The sequence below is a fragment of the Hirundo rustica genome, chromosome 4 (assembly GCF_015227805.2).
Source record: "Hirundo rustica isolate bHirRus1 chromosome 4, bHirRus1.pri.v3, whole genome shotgun sequence".
Classification (NCBI taxonomy): Eukaryota; Metazoa; Chordata; class Aves; order Passeriformes; family Hirundinidae; genus Hirundo; species Hirundo rustica.
Genome location: NC_053453.1, coordinates 52777188 through 52797115, shown reverse-complemented (window position 1 = coordinate 52797115; position 19928 = coordinate 52777188). Strand labels below are relative to the sequence as shown.

Genomic DNA, 19928 nt, shown 5'->3' with positions numbered 1-19928 from the left:
AGTGACTCCCAGCTCAAGTCTGGGCGGTGACTGGCAGCTGCATAGCAGCACCTACTTCAGTAGGTTAACTGGAATATCCTCTTCATGCCCCACAGTTGGTTTCCCAAGGCCCTTGGAACCTAAAACCCACAACATGAGGAGAAACCCTACACCCATCCATTAACAAACCTGACAACATTAGACACAGTAAGGGGACACATAATTAAGTCTTTCCTCATCTAAACTTTTCTTCCCTGCCCTCCCAAACCTCTCATCGCTTGTTCTTTCCGCTTCCTTCCATGAAATTGAGTCACACAAACACTGCTCTTACGGTGCTGTATTTATTTAGTGGCTATATGTAGTGGGCCCACCCAAGATGAGGACCCTGTTCAAAGCTACCATGATTTGAAGGTAAAAGAAGAGACTGCAGCACTACCAAACATGGCAGGACTATTGCATCAGTTTGACAGGTGCTGGGGAACACTTAGACAACTTGGGGTGAAGCTGCTGGGTGACGGGGCAATGAAGCACAGAAGCAGGGGGAGGATTAGGAGATATTTTTTCCCTTCCCCTTGCAAAACACTATTTTGATATAATTTCCTTTTAGAAGGAATTTCCACTAAGTAAGCTTGACCACAGCCAGATTAAATCTGAAAAAATGTAACTCAGGCTCTGGTTAGAGAATGGTGACTCCACCAGTCTCTCTGATAATGTCACTTCCTGGGCTTGTGGATGATGGGGCACTGTATCAGAAATTCAGCTACACTGGTAAAATTCAGATTCTGTCATTCTGGAGCACATTACTAATTGAAATCACTTCTGGACTACAAATACCTTCCTGTTTAGCTCTGGAGCAGAGGTCCATCGGACTAACTCTTCCAAGGTCCCTACTTTGCCATGGGTGTCAATAGGGAATGCTTGTGCTATGTGAAATATCAGTAAACAATAAGAAGTTTAAAATTTGGACCCCAGTTTTGTGGTTCAGGGGGTTTTCTCAGCTGGTCCTTCTCTGGTGTCTGTTACTCCTATGACTCCACTTGCAGCAGGAACCAACTGCTGAATCTGCCACTCTGACTAGGAGATTTTGGAGCAAAAATTCTTTCACCTGTCATACAGCATAGTAATTTTCCGAGCTGCAGTCCTATAGCCTCATGCTGTGACCTTGTTGAAGCTCCTAATGTGAAGCCAGGTCAGATTTTGGATAGCAATCTTCAAGGCAGAGCCAGGATGCTGCAGGAGGCACAAATGCAGAATGCATTTGGGAGTCAGCAGGTGTGATTCCTCAAGTCAGTCTTGAACTGGTTCCAGAGCATGGTGGAGTATTGCTTTTCTGGCAAGAAAGACAGGCAACCACAGTATCAGCCATCTGAGAATATAAAAATGCTCTTTCTCCAGGAACAGTCATTATCTCTAATACCCTGCTTAAGTTTAAACTTGGGTAATGACTTTCATCTGACCTAAAAAAAGATTCTTGGATGGGTTTTTTTCTAGGTACAGTATTTTTTCATGCTTTCTGCAGTAAACAGCTTTGTAGGAATGCTGCACACTGTTAAACAGATGCTCTGTTGCACCCTGAAAGATAGATGCAATTTGGAGGTGGATCATTATCAGTCGAGAACCTCTTTGGCTCAGCTGCTACAGGCAGGAGGTAATCATTAACAGCAGGGCTATGCAGCAGCATTGATGAAGATGCATAGTATTTGTGAGATATTTGAATAATTAGTGGTGGGATCTGCACACCTCTCTTGGAGAAAACACCAGGCTGCTTTACAAGACCAGTGTAAATGGTGGGAAGGATGGTGGGATGAATGGTAGGTGGGGAGGAATCCAAAGGGGAAGCAGAGAGGAGTGCTCACACAGATGTGGTGCAGAATGTTCTCCAGTGAGCCTAGCTGGCAGCAGCTCAGAGATGGGAGGACACAAGGAGTTGTACGAGGGGTAGCTGGTGTTTGGGATGCATTGCATGGGCCTCCATGTTTCTGCCTGAGTCACTGAGCTGTTCTTCTCTCCTTTTAGGGGCAGGATCAGGTTCTGCCATGATCAGCCATACCACAGGGCTGGCAAACTTTTCCCCCTTGCTCTAAATGCTTTGTAGTCAGGCATTTCTCTGCACATTAAACAGGTCTGTGATATTCAGGACTGTAATTGGCACAAAGCATACCCTAGGAGCAGTTTGGAAATAGCAGCAGGAAACACTGGGATTGTCATGCTTATAAAGCTTATATATTTTCTGTGCTGTTAGGAGTGCCAGCCTCTGGGGAGCTACTTGTACCTCTGCAGCTGATGGAGGAAGAGGAGAGGGAGCCCAAAAGCACTGTTTTATTTTACTCTGTTGTGTTTTTGTCAGTGATAGAAAACAGAGATTAAGGTCAATCCCAAGAACCTTAAGTGGTAGTCAGCTTTTTAGGTGCAAGATATTTAGAACTCCAGCACAGCAGACGTTTCTTCTGCTATTTGTCATTCAGAAATTGAGCCCAAAAGCTTTGCCTGTCTTCCATCACCTGTTTCTAACATTATCTTCCATTTTGCACAGTTGTGTTATCAAGCAATGCCACAAAAAAAGTGTCCCAGAAACATCTGCATATCTCCTTAACTGTCCAGTAACTTGTGGCTTTCGGTGCATCCCGGAGGGTTTGGGGTGAATGATGGGTCTCTCCTAGTTTGTGCTGGTGATGCATGGCCCTGTGGAACGTACCCTCATCCCAGAGTTGCTCTGTCCGTAGGAAGATGGGGTAGAAGGTCAATAGATTCACAGTGGCAGTCACTGTCCAGGCCCTGCTCGGGGTGCTGGTTGGCACCCAGCAGCAAAGTCTTGCTGCCACGGGCAGGCACCAGCTATAGAACTGCATAGGTTTTGAAAGACTGCCAGGGAAAGCTAGAGCTTCCCTTGGAATAGAGAATGTAAACCCCCTTCCCTCCAAATTATTATAATTTTGCAATTAGGGGCTTTCAGGCAAAGATATGGGAATAGGAGTAACAGTTCTTTACTAGGAATATTAAAAAGTTACAAGATATAAGGAAAAAGCATCTCCCCAACAGCTTTCAGCAGGTGAAATAGAATACACATTTTTTGGTTATGTCAGCCAAGACAAGAACCAGTGCAAGTTTTTTAGGCAAAATATAGTTGATCTGATATGGATCTTGATGTCTCCAGACAGTGCTGCAATGAGCAAAACTTTTTTGAGGAGGAGAGACCTAAGTGGATAATGAGACCAGCCCATGGTTTTTGATCCTTGTGGATCCTTCCAACTGAGAATATTCTTTGATTAACTCAGGAGATACTTGTCTTTTGCTGTAGTTCTTTTTTCAAATGAGGGCCATGGTCCTTTTACCTGAAAGCGTTTGAATCAACTGTGAACTGTCATGGGGTGGGGCGGGGGGAACCCTCCCTTTAAGGGCAAGTTATTACATAGTGAATTGCTGTGGATTTTCTGGAGCATTTCCTTTGAAGCACCTTATATTGGCCAAGGAGAGAAGCTGACCATGGGCAGCAATTGTGTGAGTCTCCTTTGAGTTTTCCAAACCATTTGCAGGCCCCAAAACTCACTGGGAAAGATATTGGGAATGAGGCTGTGGGAAGAGAGAGAAGCAGTGAGGAAGGGCTGGAGTGGGGTGGGGAGAACTTGTGCATGGGTTTGCTTGTAATTAGGAGATTTAAACTTTGAAAGAAGTTAATTAATAATGAAACTTCTGACTGAATGATGCAGATTATGAAGACTGTCTTTGTCAGCAGGTGCAATTAATTACAGGCTCAGGCACAGGGAAAAGGAGGGGGGTGAGGGATGTGGGAGAGGGGAGGCATCACCAAAAGAATGATGATAAACCTGGCTGCAGGCTGTTGCTGTGGTGACAGGAGGCAGCTGTGGTTGACAATGGTGACACATTGGAGGCAGATAGTCCTAATTACCTTCTCCACCGACCCAAGCAGGCAGTAACCTCTTCTGATTTGGGGTAGGAGATGCTCTGGTTTTCTCCTTGCACTTTCTTCCTTTCTGCTGCAGGTTTGATGTGCTTTTTCAGTTTTTCCAGCTGCTCTGAAAAGAAAACCATGAGGCAGTGGCTTTTTCTGATGTCACTGTGATAGCTGGGTAATGGCTAGTGGTTCTGTAATATTCTTGGGAAGCCTAGACAACGCTGGCAAACTTTGAGAGCCAATATCTAAAAAGCACATGAGAAGAAGTCATCTGCAACTGGCCATAGCATTTTTAGCAGGAATATGAGATGAGATTGCACATCTGGCCTAAGTTTCAAGCTGTTTGGAGCACTTGCCATGGCTTGCTATGTCTTGTGTTTCAGGGTTTCACCAGATGCTGACAGCACACTGACATGGTCTGCATAGCATTGTGGGGGGCACTGCAAGGGCAGTGAGAGAAATGTAAGCGTGCTGCCCTGGCATTGCTGCTGCCAAAGCACATGCATGGAAGTGCAGATCTGTGTCAGATAAAAACTCACGACTTTCCTGAGCTTGGCTGTGGTCAGAGTAGTACTCTCTGCCTCCAGCGCTCTTGTATCATGATTTCTGAAGGAAAAAAAAAAAAAAAAAAAAAAAAGCTAACTGGCTTTTAAAACAATGTCTGCTTTTCGTTTGTTATGCATTAATTTTATCCAGGAATGTTTGAGGCCCTGACTTTGTCCACGAATCTTCTAACCTCTTATGTCCAGGGAGAAGAACTTTTGCAAGCATTGGCTCAGCCTGCTATGAAACTGTTTCGGCCCCTTCAAGAATGTCATTCAGCACTGATCTCTGTCAGGGCTTCACTGGTGCTGCCTTTCCAGTAACTGCAAAAGCAGCTGTTGCAAAATGGAAAGGCTGAGAGAGCTGGGGCTTCTCGGCCTAGAGGAGAGAGGGTTTAGGGAGCTCTTATCCATGTGTATGGATAGGAGTAAAGGATAGGAGTAAAGGATACAGACTGATCAGTGATGCCCAGTGACAGGGCCAGAGGTAATGGTCACAGCCTGAAAAGTGGGAGATGTCCTACTTAAACTTAAAAAGCCACCTCTCTTCTATGTGAATAGTCAAATGCTGAAGCAAGTTCCCCAGAGAGGTTCTGGTGCCTCTATACTTGAAGATGTTCAAACCCCAAGTGGGTGCAACCCTTAGCAATCTGCTGTAGTTGATGCTACTTTGAGCAGGGAAGGTGAACAAGATGACCTCCAGAGGCCCTACCAACATCAGCTGTTCTGTGGTTTTGTAATGGAATGGTAACACCAAACAGATTTTGAAGAGTCCAAAAAAGAACTGCAGTCTTAACTGAAAACCCTGTGTGAGCTAATGGAAACCTCTCAAATTGATTTCCTGGGCTTCAGATCTGATGATTAAAGAAATGTGCAAGAGAGAAGAAGGTGGAAAGTTGAAGTTGTGTTGCATAGGCCCTGAGTGAAAATACTTTGCTCGTGCCCTTTTGGTGCATTCCTCTCAAAAAAGGGCTCTGGATTGGAAGCCTACATTGAGGATGGGTTTCACGTGCACTACTTTGTGGAGCACATGGGATTAACTTTGTGAGGGATAGTGACAGCACATTCTTGAAATCACCTTAGAGCATAATTGGCACAGTAGAACTAGTGTCTCGCTCTTGTCTTATTTTGCAGCTGAAGGTAGCTCACCACAAACCAGGTAGGGGAGAAGAAAGAATTAATAATCTTCTAGATCAGATTGTGCAGTTTAGTCATAAATCACTGTCAGAGAATGAGCATGGAAGAGTTGCTCAGAACAAACCACAGAAGCTGAATGTCTTTCAAAGTTGATCAGAGATATAGGCCACACTTTTTGATTCAGTACTGAAAGGACTGAAAATGGATGCACTCAGTGGGTTGTATTTCAAGTAGATAATTTTTTGCCTCCTCTATTTAAAAAAGATAATATTATCTGACAGTGGAAACTGGGCAGATATATTGTTGTGAGGTGTGTAAAATGCTCAAGAATGTTTGTGCCGGAGGCTGGAGGTCTATTCACTCTAGATCACTGCTTTGGGCACACTGGAAAGTACTGCACAAATGAACCCACTTTTAGAGATAAAATACTGTAAATGAGTTCTTGGATAAGTGTGTATCAGGCTTTAAAACTCCTTCAGGAGGAGAGGGATGGTGAGAGGGGGCAGCTAGAATGTGTAGCCTACAAAGGTCACACAAATACATCATTTTTATTCACTTCTCTAATACATAAATAAAGTGGCACTTGATGAAATTATAAGACAACAAATTAATAATAAATAGGAGGGAACAGTTTTTAATGTAAAGTATAATTAGCCAGTGTAGCTCAGGGCTGCAAACTATTATTGAAGCAGATATTTTAGCAAGATTATCAGCAAACAATTCAAATGAATAAGCAAAGCATCTGCAGGGACACCAGTGTAGTTGAGAAAACAATTATAAGGACTATGAATCCTCATGCTTTAGGGCATAAACAGACCACTAGCTGGGGTCAGAAACACATTTTGTCCTCTTAGTTACTGAATAACTTGGGAACATTGTGGAGTTTTTAAGCATGGGTCACTGCGAGAAGCATAGTAACAGATTAGACAGAGCAGTGGCACTCCTTTAACCCCAAATTTCTCTGGGAGGGAACAAGGGGGAGTTCTAGTGTCATCTTGTACCCCCTTCCAGAGGGGCAATAATCATGTAGAAATCAATCTGCCCATTTTTATCCCTCAATCTTGGAGATCTCTGATACATTTAGGTATAGGCCACCTTGGAAAGTCTCTCAGTCTTATTGGAAGTCTCAGTATTTGGAAGAACTCAGAAAACCAACAGGAGAGGAGCAAGCATGTGTTTGACTATGGCAATGATTTGACTTGTGTCAGTAGTTTAGGCTTTTTGTGCTACCTCTACTTTCCCTTTTACAAAAAGAATTTTGGCTTAATCAAGGAATGGAGTAGTGATGAACCAAGTGCAGAGAATGTGGGAATAAATTAGCCTACCAGTACTTCTTTCCCTTAATCTTCCTATTTTGTTACTTCAAGCTTAGAGTGAACTTATCTCAGCCATGATGCTTTTGCAGAAGTTTTCCTTGACTCTTTTCCACCTGGTTCGAGTGTGTCAGCATGATGGTGATTTTGCTAAACTGTGTTACCCTGGGAATGTACCAGCCATGTGAGGATATGGACTGCCTTTCTGACAGGTGTAAAATCTTGCAGGTAAGCAGATTTCCTTCTTGTTGTGGAGGTGCTTCAGTCCAAGTCATAATTTTTCATGTGTGCTTTCCTTCAGAGTGTAGGCTATACCTTCCCAGAGAGGCTGGCAAGACTGTCCCTGGCAGTGAGATATCCTGTTGTAAAATGGCAAAAGCTTGCTTTGAGGAGAGAAATGGGACAAGAGAGAGAATGTTGAACTTTGTTTGTGATTATGCAGTACTGAACACTTGCTAATATTCCTGAACCTGCACGTGAGCACGGGTTTTTTAACAGACACCTACAAGACACATAGATCAGGGTTAAGCGGGGGAGAAATAACTAAGGTTGCATAATCCAGGCAGGAGGGAATAGCAGCCTCCAATTCATTTGGTAGTCTGGTTATGTGCAAGACCACTACTGATACTGTGGCATTTAGGATGCCCAAAGGGGGAGGAAAAAAAAGAATGCTTAGGAGGGCCATGAGTACATCCAGACTGTAAACACATCAGTTGTGCTTGATGCTTCCCCAAAGAGTAGGTGACAGCAAAGGGTGTCATCCACAGTGTTGTTGTGGCTAAGGCCTTCAGGTACCTGAAACTTCTCTCTGTGATGAATGTGTGCTGTCCAAGCTGTGTGGAAAGCTGCACTCTGTCCTCAGCTGAGCCACTTGCAGCAATGTGATGAGGAGTTCCTCCTGGGGGGATCTTGGAAAAAACATTTTCCTTGGCTGGTGCTGAACCAACACCACTTTTCAAGACTATGTGAGGAGTCTCTGTCTGCATCAGGTACTTCACCTGTGGGTGAAAAAACTATAAAGGCCCTTACTGAACTTGAGCAGTGAGAAACTGTAATGCCAGAGCTACATGAAAGAAACTTTTCTAGCCCCGCCTCCATCTCATTTTCAGGAGTACTGAAATTAGTATTTTTCTCACATTCTGTGTTTTAAAGTCCAAGGCTGAGAATGCTTGTCAAATATGTTCTTGGTTTTCTGTTTGGCAGGTGTTTGATGATTTCATCTTCATCTTCTTTGCCATGGAAATGGTCTTGAAGATGGTGGCCCTGGGGATATTTGGCAAGAAGTGTTACTTAGGAGATACCTGGAACCGCCTGGATTTCTTCATTGTCATGGCTGGGTAGGTTGATAATTTCTGGGTTTGTTTATTCTGTGTTTACTAGGGTCTTGTATGGAACAGAAATGATGTAATTGAGGAGAAAGTTTCAACTCTGGTGTTACTCCGGTGCAGCTGCCAAGCTGGGATCGGGCATGCTGGGGTTAGCAGCCAATGGAAGAAAGAGCAGACGAGGTAGCTTAACTCCTCAGCTGATGTGCAGCCATCTGTCAAGCACAACTTGAGTAGAGGGTGTTAATTTGTACCACTCGAAGAACTTGCCCAGAAACATTCCTGGGTTTCTGTGTTTTTGAAATGTGTGGGTAGAAGAGGTATATGATCCCTTGAGAGGCTACCTAGAACAGAAGCTAGACAATGTTTAAGGAATAAAGTAGGTATTTATTAAAAAGGCCTTCAAAGGATATACCTTGGGCAGTTCAAGAGCCTGGCCGAGGCTACACCCAAGATGGACAACAGATGATCACAAGCTTTCATGGTTTCATTAAGTTTTGGTCCATTTGCATATTGAGGTTAATTGTCCAATTACAGCTTCAGGTTATGAAGTCCCATCCTCCCAGATTGCTCTCCTCAATTTGCTGTTGTTTATACCTTTTGAGCCTGAAGCTGCGATGGTGTCCTTGGTTCTTGGGCTGGAAAATGATTGCTTTGTCTAACTAAACTGTGAAGAGAACTTGCTAGCACTTTATATGAAGTTCAGAGTTATGTACTAATGCAGTACATAATCTGGAAGATATGAAATCTAAAACTTAAGGCAACATGTAACCTTTACCAGAACCAAACTAAAGCTAGCATTTCTGTTTCCAGCAGCAGTGTTTCAAGGGTAAGAATGTAGGTTTTTTTTATTCAGGGCTTTTTGTTTCTGTATTGCACCAACATTACCCACCGTACTGTTGGGACAAGTTGACATTTGAGGGTTTTTACAACAAAGTTGCTATGGTGAAGCTTTGATTTTCCCCTCTGCATGTATCAAGTGGAAAGTGTACCGGAATTTTCCCCTTAAATCACAGCAAAATGTCCATTTCTGATACTGGTGGGATGTGCCTTTTCCTCTGGAATTCTAATTTTCAATTAGAATGCTTTGTGGTGTAATTAAAAAAAAAAAAAAAAAAAAAAAAAAAAGGTCAGAAATAAATATGTTATATTGCTCACAGAAAAAAAGTGAAGCCCTCAATTTTCTTTTTCTTTAGCCAGGAACTACCAGCTGACTGAGCTAGCAGTGAGTTTGAGCTCACTTTGCAGAGTTTTCCCCCATGGTGTAGAGCAGCACTGTCTTTATATTTGCTTTTGACAGAGTTCTTCTACTGCAAGACTTGAAAGTCAATTCCTCTGGAGGAGCACATAATTGTTTGCTTCTGGGAGAAGCAGAGATCTTCAAACTCAGTGCAGACGTAAAAATTTGAAGGCTGATTCTCAACCAGGTTGTGCACAAAAGGAGGACAGGCAGATGAAAGCTGTAGGCTTTTCTAAATTAATGCAATATGTGTGAGATGGGAAGACCTTTCTTGTAGCTGAGCCTGCTGTGATCAACATCTGATTTAAAATGGCCTGACATGAGGAACGCCAGTTAAAGTTAAAGCCCTTGAGACATGGTGCTGAGAAAAGCCAGACCACTGTATGTTCTAGCCTGAGCTACTGGTGGCAAGACTGCTGGAGACTGGATGCAGGGAAAGAAGACCCTAGCAAAGCAGCCTTTGAGGAAGGAAAAGCTGGGTAGGCTTCAAAAGGGTACCTTGGAGCCGAGCCCATGGTGCTCGTCTGTGTGGGTGACATGCTGCAGTGTGCTGAGAGTCTACTCCAGGTGGGCACAGGAAAACCAGCATATGAGGTAAAAAGGCTTGGGTATTGGGAGTCTTCCTCTGCCTAGGGTCTCTGCAAGCATGGCTTGTGAGTGGTGCTGTCTGAAGAGATGGTGATATCAGTGGGGCAACACTAAATGAGAGAGGGTGAGCTCAAATGCTTCGTGAAGAAAGTAAGTGAAATCCACGCTACCTAGACAAGAAGGGGAGCAAACTCCCTTACGTATTTCCTTCTGTCACCATTGCTGGCCGGAATCTGAGGAGAGACAGAGTCTTTTGTGCATCTGATAGCAGTACCAGAAAAAAAAAGCTCATATCTGAACTTTTAATGCCAAGGAGACTTCGAATCAACTCCTTGGATATGAAGTAATCTGTGTGGACGATTTTTTATTTCAGGTCCAAGACTGAAAGAAATTTGTTTCACAATTTCTATCCAATTGTCCTCATGAGGTCTCAGAATGAAATGATAGTAATCTCACTAGAATATCTGATCTCAAAGGACTTCTGCTAAATAAAGATTTTTCCATTTAGTAATATAGAACTAATGACTATATAATGTGTTTTGAGTTATAAAGGCTTGTGGTTATGAATTCATTATTCTTTGAAATTCATTAAAATTTTCTGCACTATTTAAATCAAATCCAAGGCTTTAACTTGCCCTTACATATTGCAGACTTTTTCTTAACCTTAAATGTAAGCCCCCAACCTTTATCCTTATTGATTCTGCACCTGGATCATGGCTTCAGCTTACTGAAGCAATGTTGTCCAGATGCTGCCTTAGCATTCTGACTTAGGAAGGACACCTAAGGTAAGGACAGGATGAAACATTGTCTTGCACATTTTCTCCATGCCAGGGAGTTAGATCCTGGTCAGAGGCTAATCAGTCTTCTCTAGGAGCCTTCTCCTTTTCATCATCCTGAATTCCTCTTTTCTGTAAGGGAAGTCATAAACTTGGCTCCTAAGGAAACATCACTGATGTGGGGGAGCAATGCCAAGCCTAGAGTCCATGCAGCTTCTCTCCGTTTTAGAATATGGACTGTACTTCCCAGCCCTTTCTCCTCCCACCTCCCTTTCCAAATAAACACCAGCAAGGCAGCCGAGGTTGCCAAGAATAGACTGTAGCATGGAAAATCAAGGTGCAGGCATTCTTGGGCAGCTGAGATGTCTCCATGTCTCTGGTTTGCTGCATGACAGCACGTTTTATCAAAGAGGATAATGACTGTTTGCTGCTAAGGTCCCAGACAGTGTTTTGATTGCATAAACCATGTATTCAGACAATCATTTGTAGTTATTTCCTCACTTCCTTGGAAAGCCAGAAGCTGTAGTTTTAGTTAGTTAAATTCCTCATGTGCCCTCGCCCTGCTTGCTCTGCTTGCCCCTGCAACCCAGCAGCTCAAGGAGGAAGACTCCATTGTCACTAAAAATATTCAGTTTCCATGGTGATAGGAGCTGACATCGCCAGAATTTTCTCCCCTCTTGAACACTCCCTCCCCTAACCACTTTCAATGTGTTTTTTTTCTGAATAGGTTAGGAAAAAAACCCAAACAACAGTTATAAGTTAATGCTCTCATTGTTCCCCTCAGAGCTTCAAAAATCATATGAAGCAATTTGGTTTGAAGAGTGCCAATGCCCTTGTGTGCACAAACAGCCAGGGCTGCAGATTCATCTTGTCAATGCTCCTGTTCCCAACTACTTGCTGGTGACAGGAGGCTGCAAGTTCCCAAACGTTTCAAGCAGACTGTGCTCGTCACCACCAGCTGTCCTGGTGGGAGTCCCTCTTCCCTTGTTTGTGATTAGGTCTTGTCTGTCATCATTTGTTTCCCACAGGGGTGGGTGTGTTTGGAGAGCTTGAACTGAGGCAACTTCAGAGGGCAGCTTCCTCAAACTGAGAGCCTATGATGGTTTGAAAGTTGAGATAATGAGGAAGCTTGGAAATGTCAGCCAGTCTATATGTGTGTGAATTTAGGGGAAGAGTCTCTTGTTTCTGGGCTCATACTCATCAACTTTTTAAGCCAGGCAGTTCTCTAGCAATACAAGAGTGAACAATTGCCCCTGCTCACTCTAGTCTGTGAAACAGTTGTATTCACGTGTGGTTGGAGATGATGCCACTTTCCCTCTAGGAAAGGAGAAGTCATCCCTTTATATATCTGACCTGAGGGTCTCTCTGACCTTGGGGGCATGAATTTCATGTAGGGAGTGGTTTGTTCTGCCACTCATGATCCAAGTGCTGTAATTAACCATCTGTGGCTGGAATTCTCTTTGCCCTCTTCTGTGGCATCCCTGGAACATGCTGGGTAAATTAAGAGGCAGAGGACTTCACTGCGGGGGGGGCGGGGCGGGGGGTATGATTGTGATTACGTGTGTGTCCCCAAAAATATGCCGAAAATCTTTCTCTAACTACTTGTTTGAATTCCATTGACTGAGGAGAGGGTCTGTCTTTCACAGAATGCTGTCTTTACCTCTCTCCATTATCACAGTGAGGTTTGCCATGTAGATCTCAAACTGTGGTCAAATTCCATCCTGTCCTTATCTTTGGTATGAGGAATGGATTTTTGATATTTTGGGATATTCTTGCCATGTTATTAAACAGCTTTTAAAAGTGGTGGATTTCAGAACAAGACACAGCATTCTGTCAATGCTTCAGTCTGCTTCAGTGCTGCTGGTTGCAATATTGTCTTACTATTCCTGCCTGAAATTTCCTGTTTCCTATAGCCAAGTATTGCAGTAGCCTGTCCATTCAATCACAGAACCTCGCTATCAATTTATTCAGCTGCTTTCTTAATTGCGTCCAAGCTTGATTGGTTGGTTTTTGGTTTGGTTTTTTTTTTTTTTCTGTCTCCTCTTCTGAAGAGAGAAAACCCCTTCCTATTAGTAGGAACAGTAAACTTTGTTCACAGATGTATCTTGATTCAATTTTTTCACACTGGAATACATATTATTTGCATTTCTGAAGCAGTTTCATGATGTTCTATCCCTTACTTGTCATCTTCATTTCTTTTCTGTTCTCCCAAAAATATGCCTCAACTACAAAATCCATCAGTGGTTTTTTTTTAGTTTTCTGTCAGGTTGTGATAAATATATAAAGAACAGAGTGGCAAGAATTGTGTACAGATGTACATCTGCTCACAAATTAATCCCCATTTAGTGTTGCATGTGAGGTTTATTACTTAGTTTTTCTCCAGCTAATGTATGTCATGATGATTTGTATTGGATTATGTAACCTAAAATGTGTATTCTATTTAATCTGTTGAAAGCTGTTTTTTTGGGAGATGTTTTATCCTTCTCTCACCCTTCTTGGGGGGGAAGGGGGCAAATGCCTTCTGATAACGGCCCAGCCACTAAAACCAGGTGGGGCAGTGTTTCTTATCTCTTTCACCACCCCTCCATCCTCCAGGGGGACATCTTCTGATAATGGCCCATTAGGGCCCACCAATGACATGACACATTCCATCATCCCATTGTGAGATGTTCCTCCTAGTGTGTGTGGGGAAGCCAACTGCTCCTAGCTAGATAAAAACTGGGACTGAAGGACACAAGGTATCCGGTTTTTCCACTGGATTCCCCGAGGAAGACTGGACCCATCTCGTCACCAGTGGACTTTCTACAGGACCATCTCTACTCCACAGAACCACATCTGTTACTCCAGGAGGACTTATTTGGACTGCTTCCAACACCCTGACTACCAGGGTGCCAGGTCGTATCCCTGACCCTATCAGGGTTTTTCCAGGATTTTTGTTTGCTTCCTTGCTTGTGTTTTGTACTACTACATTTGTATTTTCCTTTTTTTTTTTTTTTTTTTTTTTTTTTTTTTTTTTTTTTTTAATATTCCTAGTAAAGAACTGTTACTCCTATTCCCATATCTTTGTCTGAAACTACTAAATTGCAAAATTATAATTTGGAGGGAAGGGGGCTTATGTTCTCCACTCCAAGGGAGGCTCTAGCTTTTCCTGGCAGACAACTGTCTTTCAAAACCAAGACATGATAACATATCATCCAGACATATCAACCTAATTACTTGTGTGAACCAGACTTGTAATCTCATAAAAGATTATAGAACATTAGTTTGATGATATCTATTTTTTCTTAAAATTGTATTGGGTATGGTTAATTTTGTTATCCACATTTAATCCATAATCTATCCAAGATGCATATTGACAATTTCATTACTGTACTGTCACCAGCATCAGTCCTATCATTGAGATCACTGTGTACTGGCACAACATCAGAATTCCTTTGACCCCTGGGTGCTTTCCCAGTTTTCTGAGTCTAATCAAAAATTATCAAAAAAGATCTGGTCCAGATCTTTTCTGGCTGTCTCTTTTAAAATTCTTGCATACAGATTGTCCAGGCTTGCTTATCTTAGAAAATCCCTATTTAGGCACAGCCTGAAATACTTGATCACAGCTGGGGCTGAAATTAGCCCATTATGATCAATGGTGCACATACATCATCTGACCTTCCCCAGAGGACTTTTTTTTTTTTTTTTTTTTTTTTTTTTTTTACTTTTTAAGATTGATGTTTTCTGCCTTTTTTAGACTGTTAGTGCCTAATTCTGTTTTCTTGTTCCAAAACTTAGACCATTTTATGTGCTCTTTCAGTTCTGTTACAAATTTTCTACAAGTCCATCTCCTAATTTATATTCATGGATATCACCTTCCCCTCTTCTGCTATTATGTTGCTGCTTTTCCTTTCACTCATGTTGTACAGTCTTTTTAGCCTGTTCACCTTTCTTGTCTCTTCCAAAGCTTCTTGGATAAATATTCCTAAACACCACTTGATTGTGCTCCACAGTTCATGAATTGAAGTCTGGCTAGTTTGACACTTGGAGCTATTTAAAAGACATGTAGATGTGACTGGTGCTTAAGGACAGGGTTTAATGGTGGACTTGGCTAGTCCACCTTCATTGCCTTTAAGATCATTGGTTGCACTCAATGATCTTAAAGGCATTTTCCAATCGATATGATTTTATGATTCTATAGCTGTTTCTGTATTGTTTCAAATTCATTAATATGGCCACTCAAATCCACCATATAGATCTGGTACTGTTGATGACCTTACATGAGTTGGACATAACACATGCAATCAAGTTCTATAATAGGTTTTATTTTAAAGAACTTGATAGACAATCTCTCTGTCTTCCATTCTTGAATACAATTTTCTGTGATTTGTAAGGCTGGGAACTTCCAAGGAGATTTAGATATCCCCAATGCATTGCTCAAACTTAATTCTTAGAGGTGGAATTGAGAGAGTGTTTTTATCAAGAGAGCTGGTCAGCCTGTATTCTGGTATGATCTGGACATAACTAATCCCTTTCGTAGGATCATAGATAACCAGGGTTGGAAAGGTCTTGTGGGAGTCTTCAGTCTAATCTTGTTGTTTAAAGGAGGGTCTACAGCAAACTCAAGATAGAGTTTTCTAATAAGATCTTGATCCACAACAGATGGAAATGGCACCATTTCTCACCATCCCAACCCCACTGCTTATGTATCTCTGTTAATAGTCTGAACTTCCCTTTCCTCCCTGGTTTTGTGTTTGTTTTGTCTTGTTCTCCTGCCATGTTGCACTCTGAATATTCTGGCTTAATCTCACTGATTGCCTTGTAGGTACCAAGGAACTGCAGTTAGGTTCCACCAAAATCAACTCCTCTCCAAGCTAAACAAGCCCACATTGTCTTGGTTTTGAAAGAGAGTTATCTGCCAAGGAAAGCTAGAACCTCCCTTGGAATGGAGAATGTAAACCCCCTTCCCTCCAAATTATTATAATTTTGCAATTAGGGGCTTTCAGGCAAAGGTATGGGACTAGGAGTAACAGTTCCTTACTAAGAATATTAATATATATATATGTAAAAGAAAATACAAATGTAGTAGGAAAAAAAAAAAAAATCAAGTAAGGAAGCAAACAAAAATCCTGGAAAAACCCTGATAGGGTCAGGGATACGACCTGGCACCCTGTTGGTCAGGGTGTTTGGAAGCAGTCCAAGTAAGTCCTCCTGGAGTAACAGATGTGGTTCTGTGGAGTAACAGATGTGGAGCAGCGATGGTCCTGTAGAAAGTTCAGTGGTGATGCAATGGGTCCAGTCTTCCTCGGGGAATCCAGTGGAAAAACTGGATCCCTTGTGTCCTTCAGTCCCAGTTTTTATCTAGCTGGGAACAGCTGGCTCCTCCGCCACTGGCGTGGGGCATCTCACAATGGGAATATGGAATGTGTCATGTCATTGGTGGGCCCTAATGGGCCATTATCAGAAGATGTTCCCCTGGAGGATGGAGGGGTGGTGAAAGAGATAAGAAACACTGCCCCACCTGGTTTTAATGGTTGGGCCATTATCAGAAGGCATTTGCTCCCTTCCCTGCTGGAGTTACAAGAGAAGGATAAAGCATCTCCCAAAAAAACAGTTTTCAACAGGTGAAATAGAATACACTTTTTTAGGTTAAATAACGCAAGACACATATCCCTTCAGCTTCTCTTCACAGGACATATGCTCTGACTATGAGCACCTTGGTGACCCTCCACTGAACTTTCTTCAGTTTATCAACACCTTCTTTTATTGGAGAGCCAAAAGTGACTGTTCTGTTTTAGACATGCTCTACTAAGTGCAAAGTAAGGGGCATAATCCCTTCCTCATCTGCCTGCTGCAATCCAAGTTGTGCAGCTTGGAATGTCATTGTCCTTCCCTGTGTAGACCTTTCCCTCAGGACTGGCCACTCCTTTTCAGCAGCACCACTGTCCATCAGTCCAGGCCAAATGCAGAACCTTGCATTCATCTGCTGAATTTCATGAGACTCCTGTCAGCCCATTTCTCTAGCAAGGAGGAATTCTCTATATGGCAGAAAATTAATCAATAATTATTTAGTCACTGATTCTGTACTAGAAAATGCCATTTTTGTCAGAGTGTATTACTCCCCCTCTCTTTCTGTCCAGTAGAGTCTCCCTACTAGGTTAAAATCCTTGATTTTAATGTTCCTTTCATGCAGATTTTCCCACCAGGCTTTCCTAATGCTATTTAGACATTATGCTCATAAAATGAACAATTTTTATTCTCTTTAATCCTCAGGCCCCTGGCACAGGTACAGAGGCAACACTATTTTTCTCCTCTTTACACATTTTAGTGCCTTGATTAGTTTTGTTCTTGACATGGTGGTTCTGTAAGAATTAAATCTTTTCCTAGTTTTATCACTTTCCCCTTTGGTCTTTTATTTAATCTTCTGACTGGTCTTTCAGTTTTCTAAAACCTAATTTTTATTCTAAATGCTGGTTAATATTTCTACACAAGATTAGCTGAGTTCTCTGCCAGTCTCATGCTCTATGTGGCTGGCCAAGCCAGCACCTCATTACCAGATTGCGCCATCACCTTTTTGCCTGTTGGCCAGAATGTGCCATTAAGGAGTTCAGTTAAATATTTCTTGTCCAGCTTCTTCAGAAAGGGACACAAATCCAAGTCCATAATACATGGTATATCTATCATGATAAGAAATACAAATGGTTTCAAAACACATTATCATAGGTAAATACTGTCCTTGAAGTCTTAAAGCCTTCCTATATTTGCCTTTTAATTTCACCTTTAGTATGGCAGCACAGCTCTCCTGTTATCTTCATTTCTTTTGCAAAGCATCCTTTCCTTTCTGAGTAGTTATGCAGCCTTTGGAAAGGGTTTTGTACAGCTGAAGATCTCTTCTCAGGTAAGCCTGACAGCCCCTTAAGCTGAGCAGAACACTTCTTCTCACTCCCTGTCCCTTTTGGCTAGTTGCTTCTTCAGGCGTGCTTTATGCAGCTTCCACACTGGGAGTCTGGGAAGTATTTCTATTAACTGAGATATTACTTTTACATTTTCTTTCTGATAGTTGTCTACTGTCCTTGAGTTCTGTTCCCCATAATTCCCTAGATATGTCATTCTTTCCAAAAACTTGGAGTGATGATGCTTCCCAAATTCATCCATCCAAGCTCTTTTCAAATGTGTGCAGCATCACTGTGAACACCAGCTTTCTCCTTACATGGAAAGCACTTATGGCCCCAAGTTCATTCCTCTGAATTTCAGCCTAGGAAAGGGAACTGGCAGCTCTCTGAAGGATGTGAGGTACCAATCCCCCATCCTCAAATGCCCACCTGTTTCCAGGAAACAAATCCATCACTGTGTGGTGCCCTTCCACACTGGGAAGATGCCTCAGCCTGAAACACACCAACTTGGCCTTAATCTCACAAGATGGGGAAGTATGGCCAGTCTTCTGGTTTTTCTTTGATTTAAAATGTGATGCAGTCCTTCGGGGAGGGACCTGACCAGAATTTGCATAATTATGAATTTAAAGTTTATGTTATGATTTAAAATCTTAGATTATTAAATACGTATTAGCAACAGGGTAAGTAGCAGAATGGTCAGAAAATCCTAGTTATCTAATGTTCGATGCCAAATAGAAGTCTCTATAAAAATATGGCAAGTTAAAGAAAACTGTAATAAATATAGCAATTAGGTGTTTCAAGTAGTGATCTGAAAAAGATGCAAACCAGGAAGCAGCAGGCTAAATAGCATCTTAACGAAAGGTAGAAATAGCAGCAGCACAGACCTCCCTTCAAACATGCACTTTCTTTTTCCTCCTTAATGATACTAATTATTCCATTTGCTTTCTCCCAGTAAAGCTATCACTAGATGTGCAACATATTGAAATGAAAGCAGTCATCAAAATGAAATTAATCACATCAGAGAAGAATCAAAACAAGGAGGCAGTGCTACCCTGCCTGTGTAATGTGTAGTTCTCAATTACTGCCTCTGATTTTTTGCCTTCCTGAAAGCTAATTCCCTACAATGTGAATGTTAGGTTTTTTTTAAAAAAACCCAAAACACAAACCCCCCAAAGTGGTAAAATCAGCAGGCTTATAGGACTAAAATGCAGACATCGTTTTTTATTTTCCTTTTTTCTCCCCCAAGCAGTGAAATACAGAGCTCAGAGCCTGTGTTCTGACTCTTGGTTTTTAAAAGTGAGGCCCCATCACTCACATTCAGTCATCTGAGCTTGGAGAGTCCTTCTGGCTTTCTTATCACAGTGTGAAAACCTGCTTATGTCTTTTCGTATCATGTCTCTGAAACTATTAAGAGACTCTGACATTTTCTCTTCGTATACAGTTTGGAGAGAAATGTGAGTGTTCCAGGCTGTGAAATAGTCACATTCCAGGCAGCAAGGGACCAGTCTCACAGACCCTGGAAGCTTTCAGTGGCTTTTGCTTGCACAACAATATATTAAAAAAAAAAAAAAAAAAAAAAATTGTACTGGAAGGGGTGTAGATTCCTTCTGGCTTTCGGGGTGAATAGGCTAGCTCAGCATCCCAGCATTTCTACAGGAGAGGGGAACCGTGCTCCTGCAGTAAAGTCTTAGGATGCACGGAACCTGTAGGAGCGGAGGCACAGTCCTTGAGCCTTTGGAATCCACAAGGACCAGGACAAAGGATTTGAGGAGACCTTCTTCTCTCGGGTAAATCCATGTGTTTATTGTGAATGGGTCCATGAGGGAAGAAAAGGCCCAGAGCACTTCTGTGCACGGGATTTTATGCAGGGGGTGTAACAGGGATTGATATAAACAATTAACCAGTGGGATACAACTGGGGAGGAAGAGAGGGGAGGATAGTATAATTTGGGAAACCAATAGGGTTATTCTGTGGGAGGGATTGTGTTACAGAGTCCAGTGGGGTTTCAAAGGATACATAACAGACATGGAACTTTCTGGATAAAAGGGATAGGTTTTACAGTAACTGACAGGGAATTTAGGCAGGGTTTAGGTGATGGACAAGGAAGGTGCTGGAACAAAGGGTGTGGAATAACTATAAAGGGAACAAAAGGGAGTATACCAAATCTGGGGTAAACCATTAACACATGAAATATAGGGGAAGCAAGGATAAACCATTCCAACAGAATACAACAAAGGGGGAGA

The 19928-nt window shown here is 42.2% G+C and overlaps 1 protein-coding gene across 3 annotated transcripts in view; it reads left to right on the top strand.

The window, feature by feature from the left end:
• CACNA1I (calcium voltage-gated channel subunit alpha1 I) overlaps positions 1-19928 on the top strand; it is a 196664-nt gene that overhangs the window by 72629 nt on the left and 104107 nt on the right. For 2 of the 3 annotated variants that reach the window (XM_040062451.2, XM_040062453.2), the window contains exons 3-4: positions 7001-7112; positions 8088-8221. In XM_040062451.2, the coding sequence (XP_039918385.1) occupies positions 7001-7112; positions 8088-8221 (246 nt within the window). Of the gene's footprint in view, positions 1-6976; positions 7113-8087; positions 8222-19928 lie in introns of all 3 variants that reach the window. The other variant, XM_058420267.1, reaches the window with a different exon arrangement.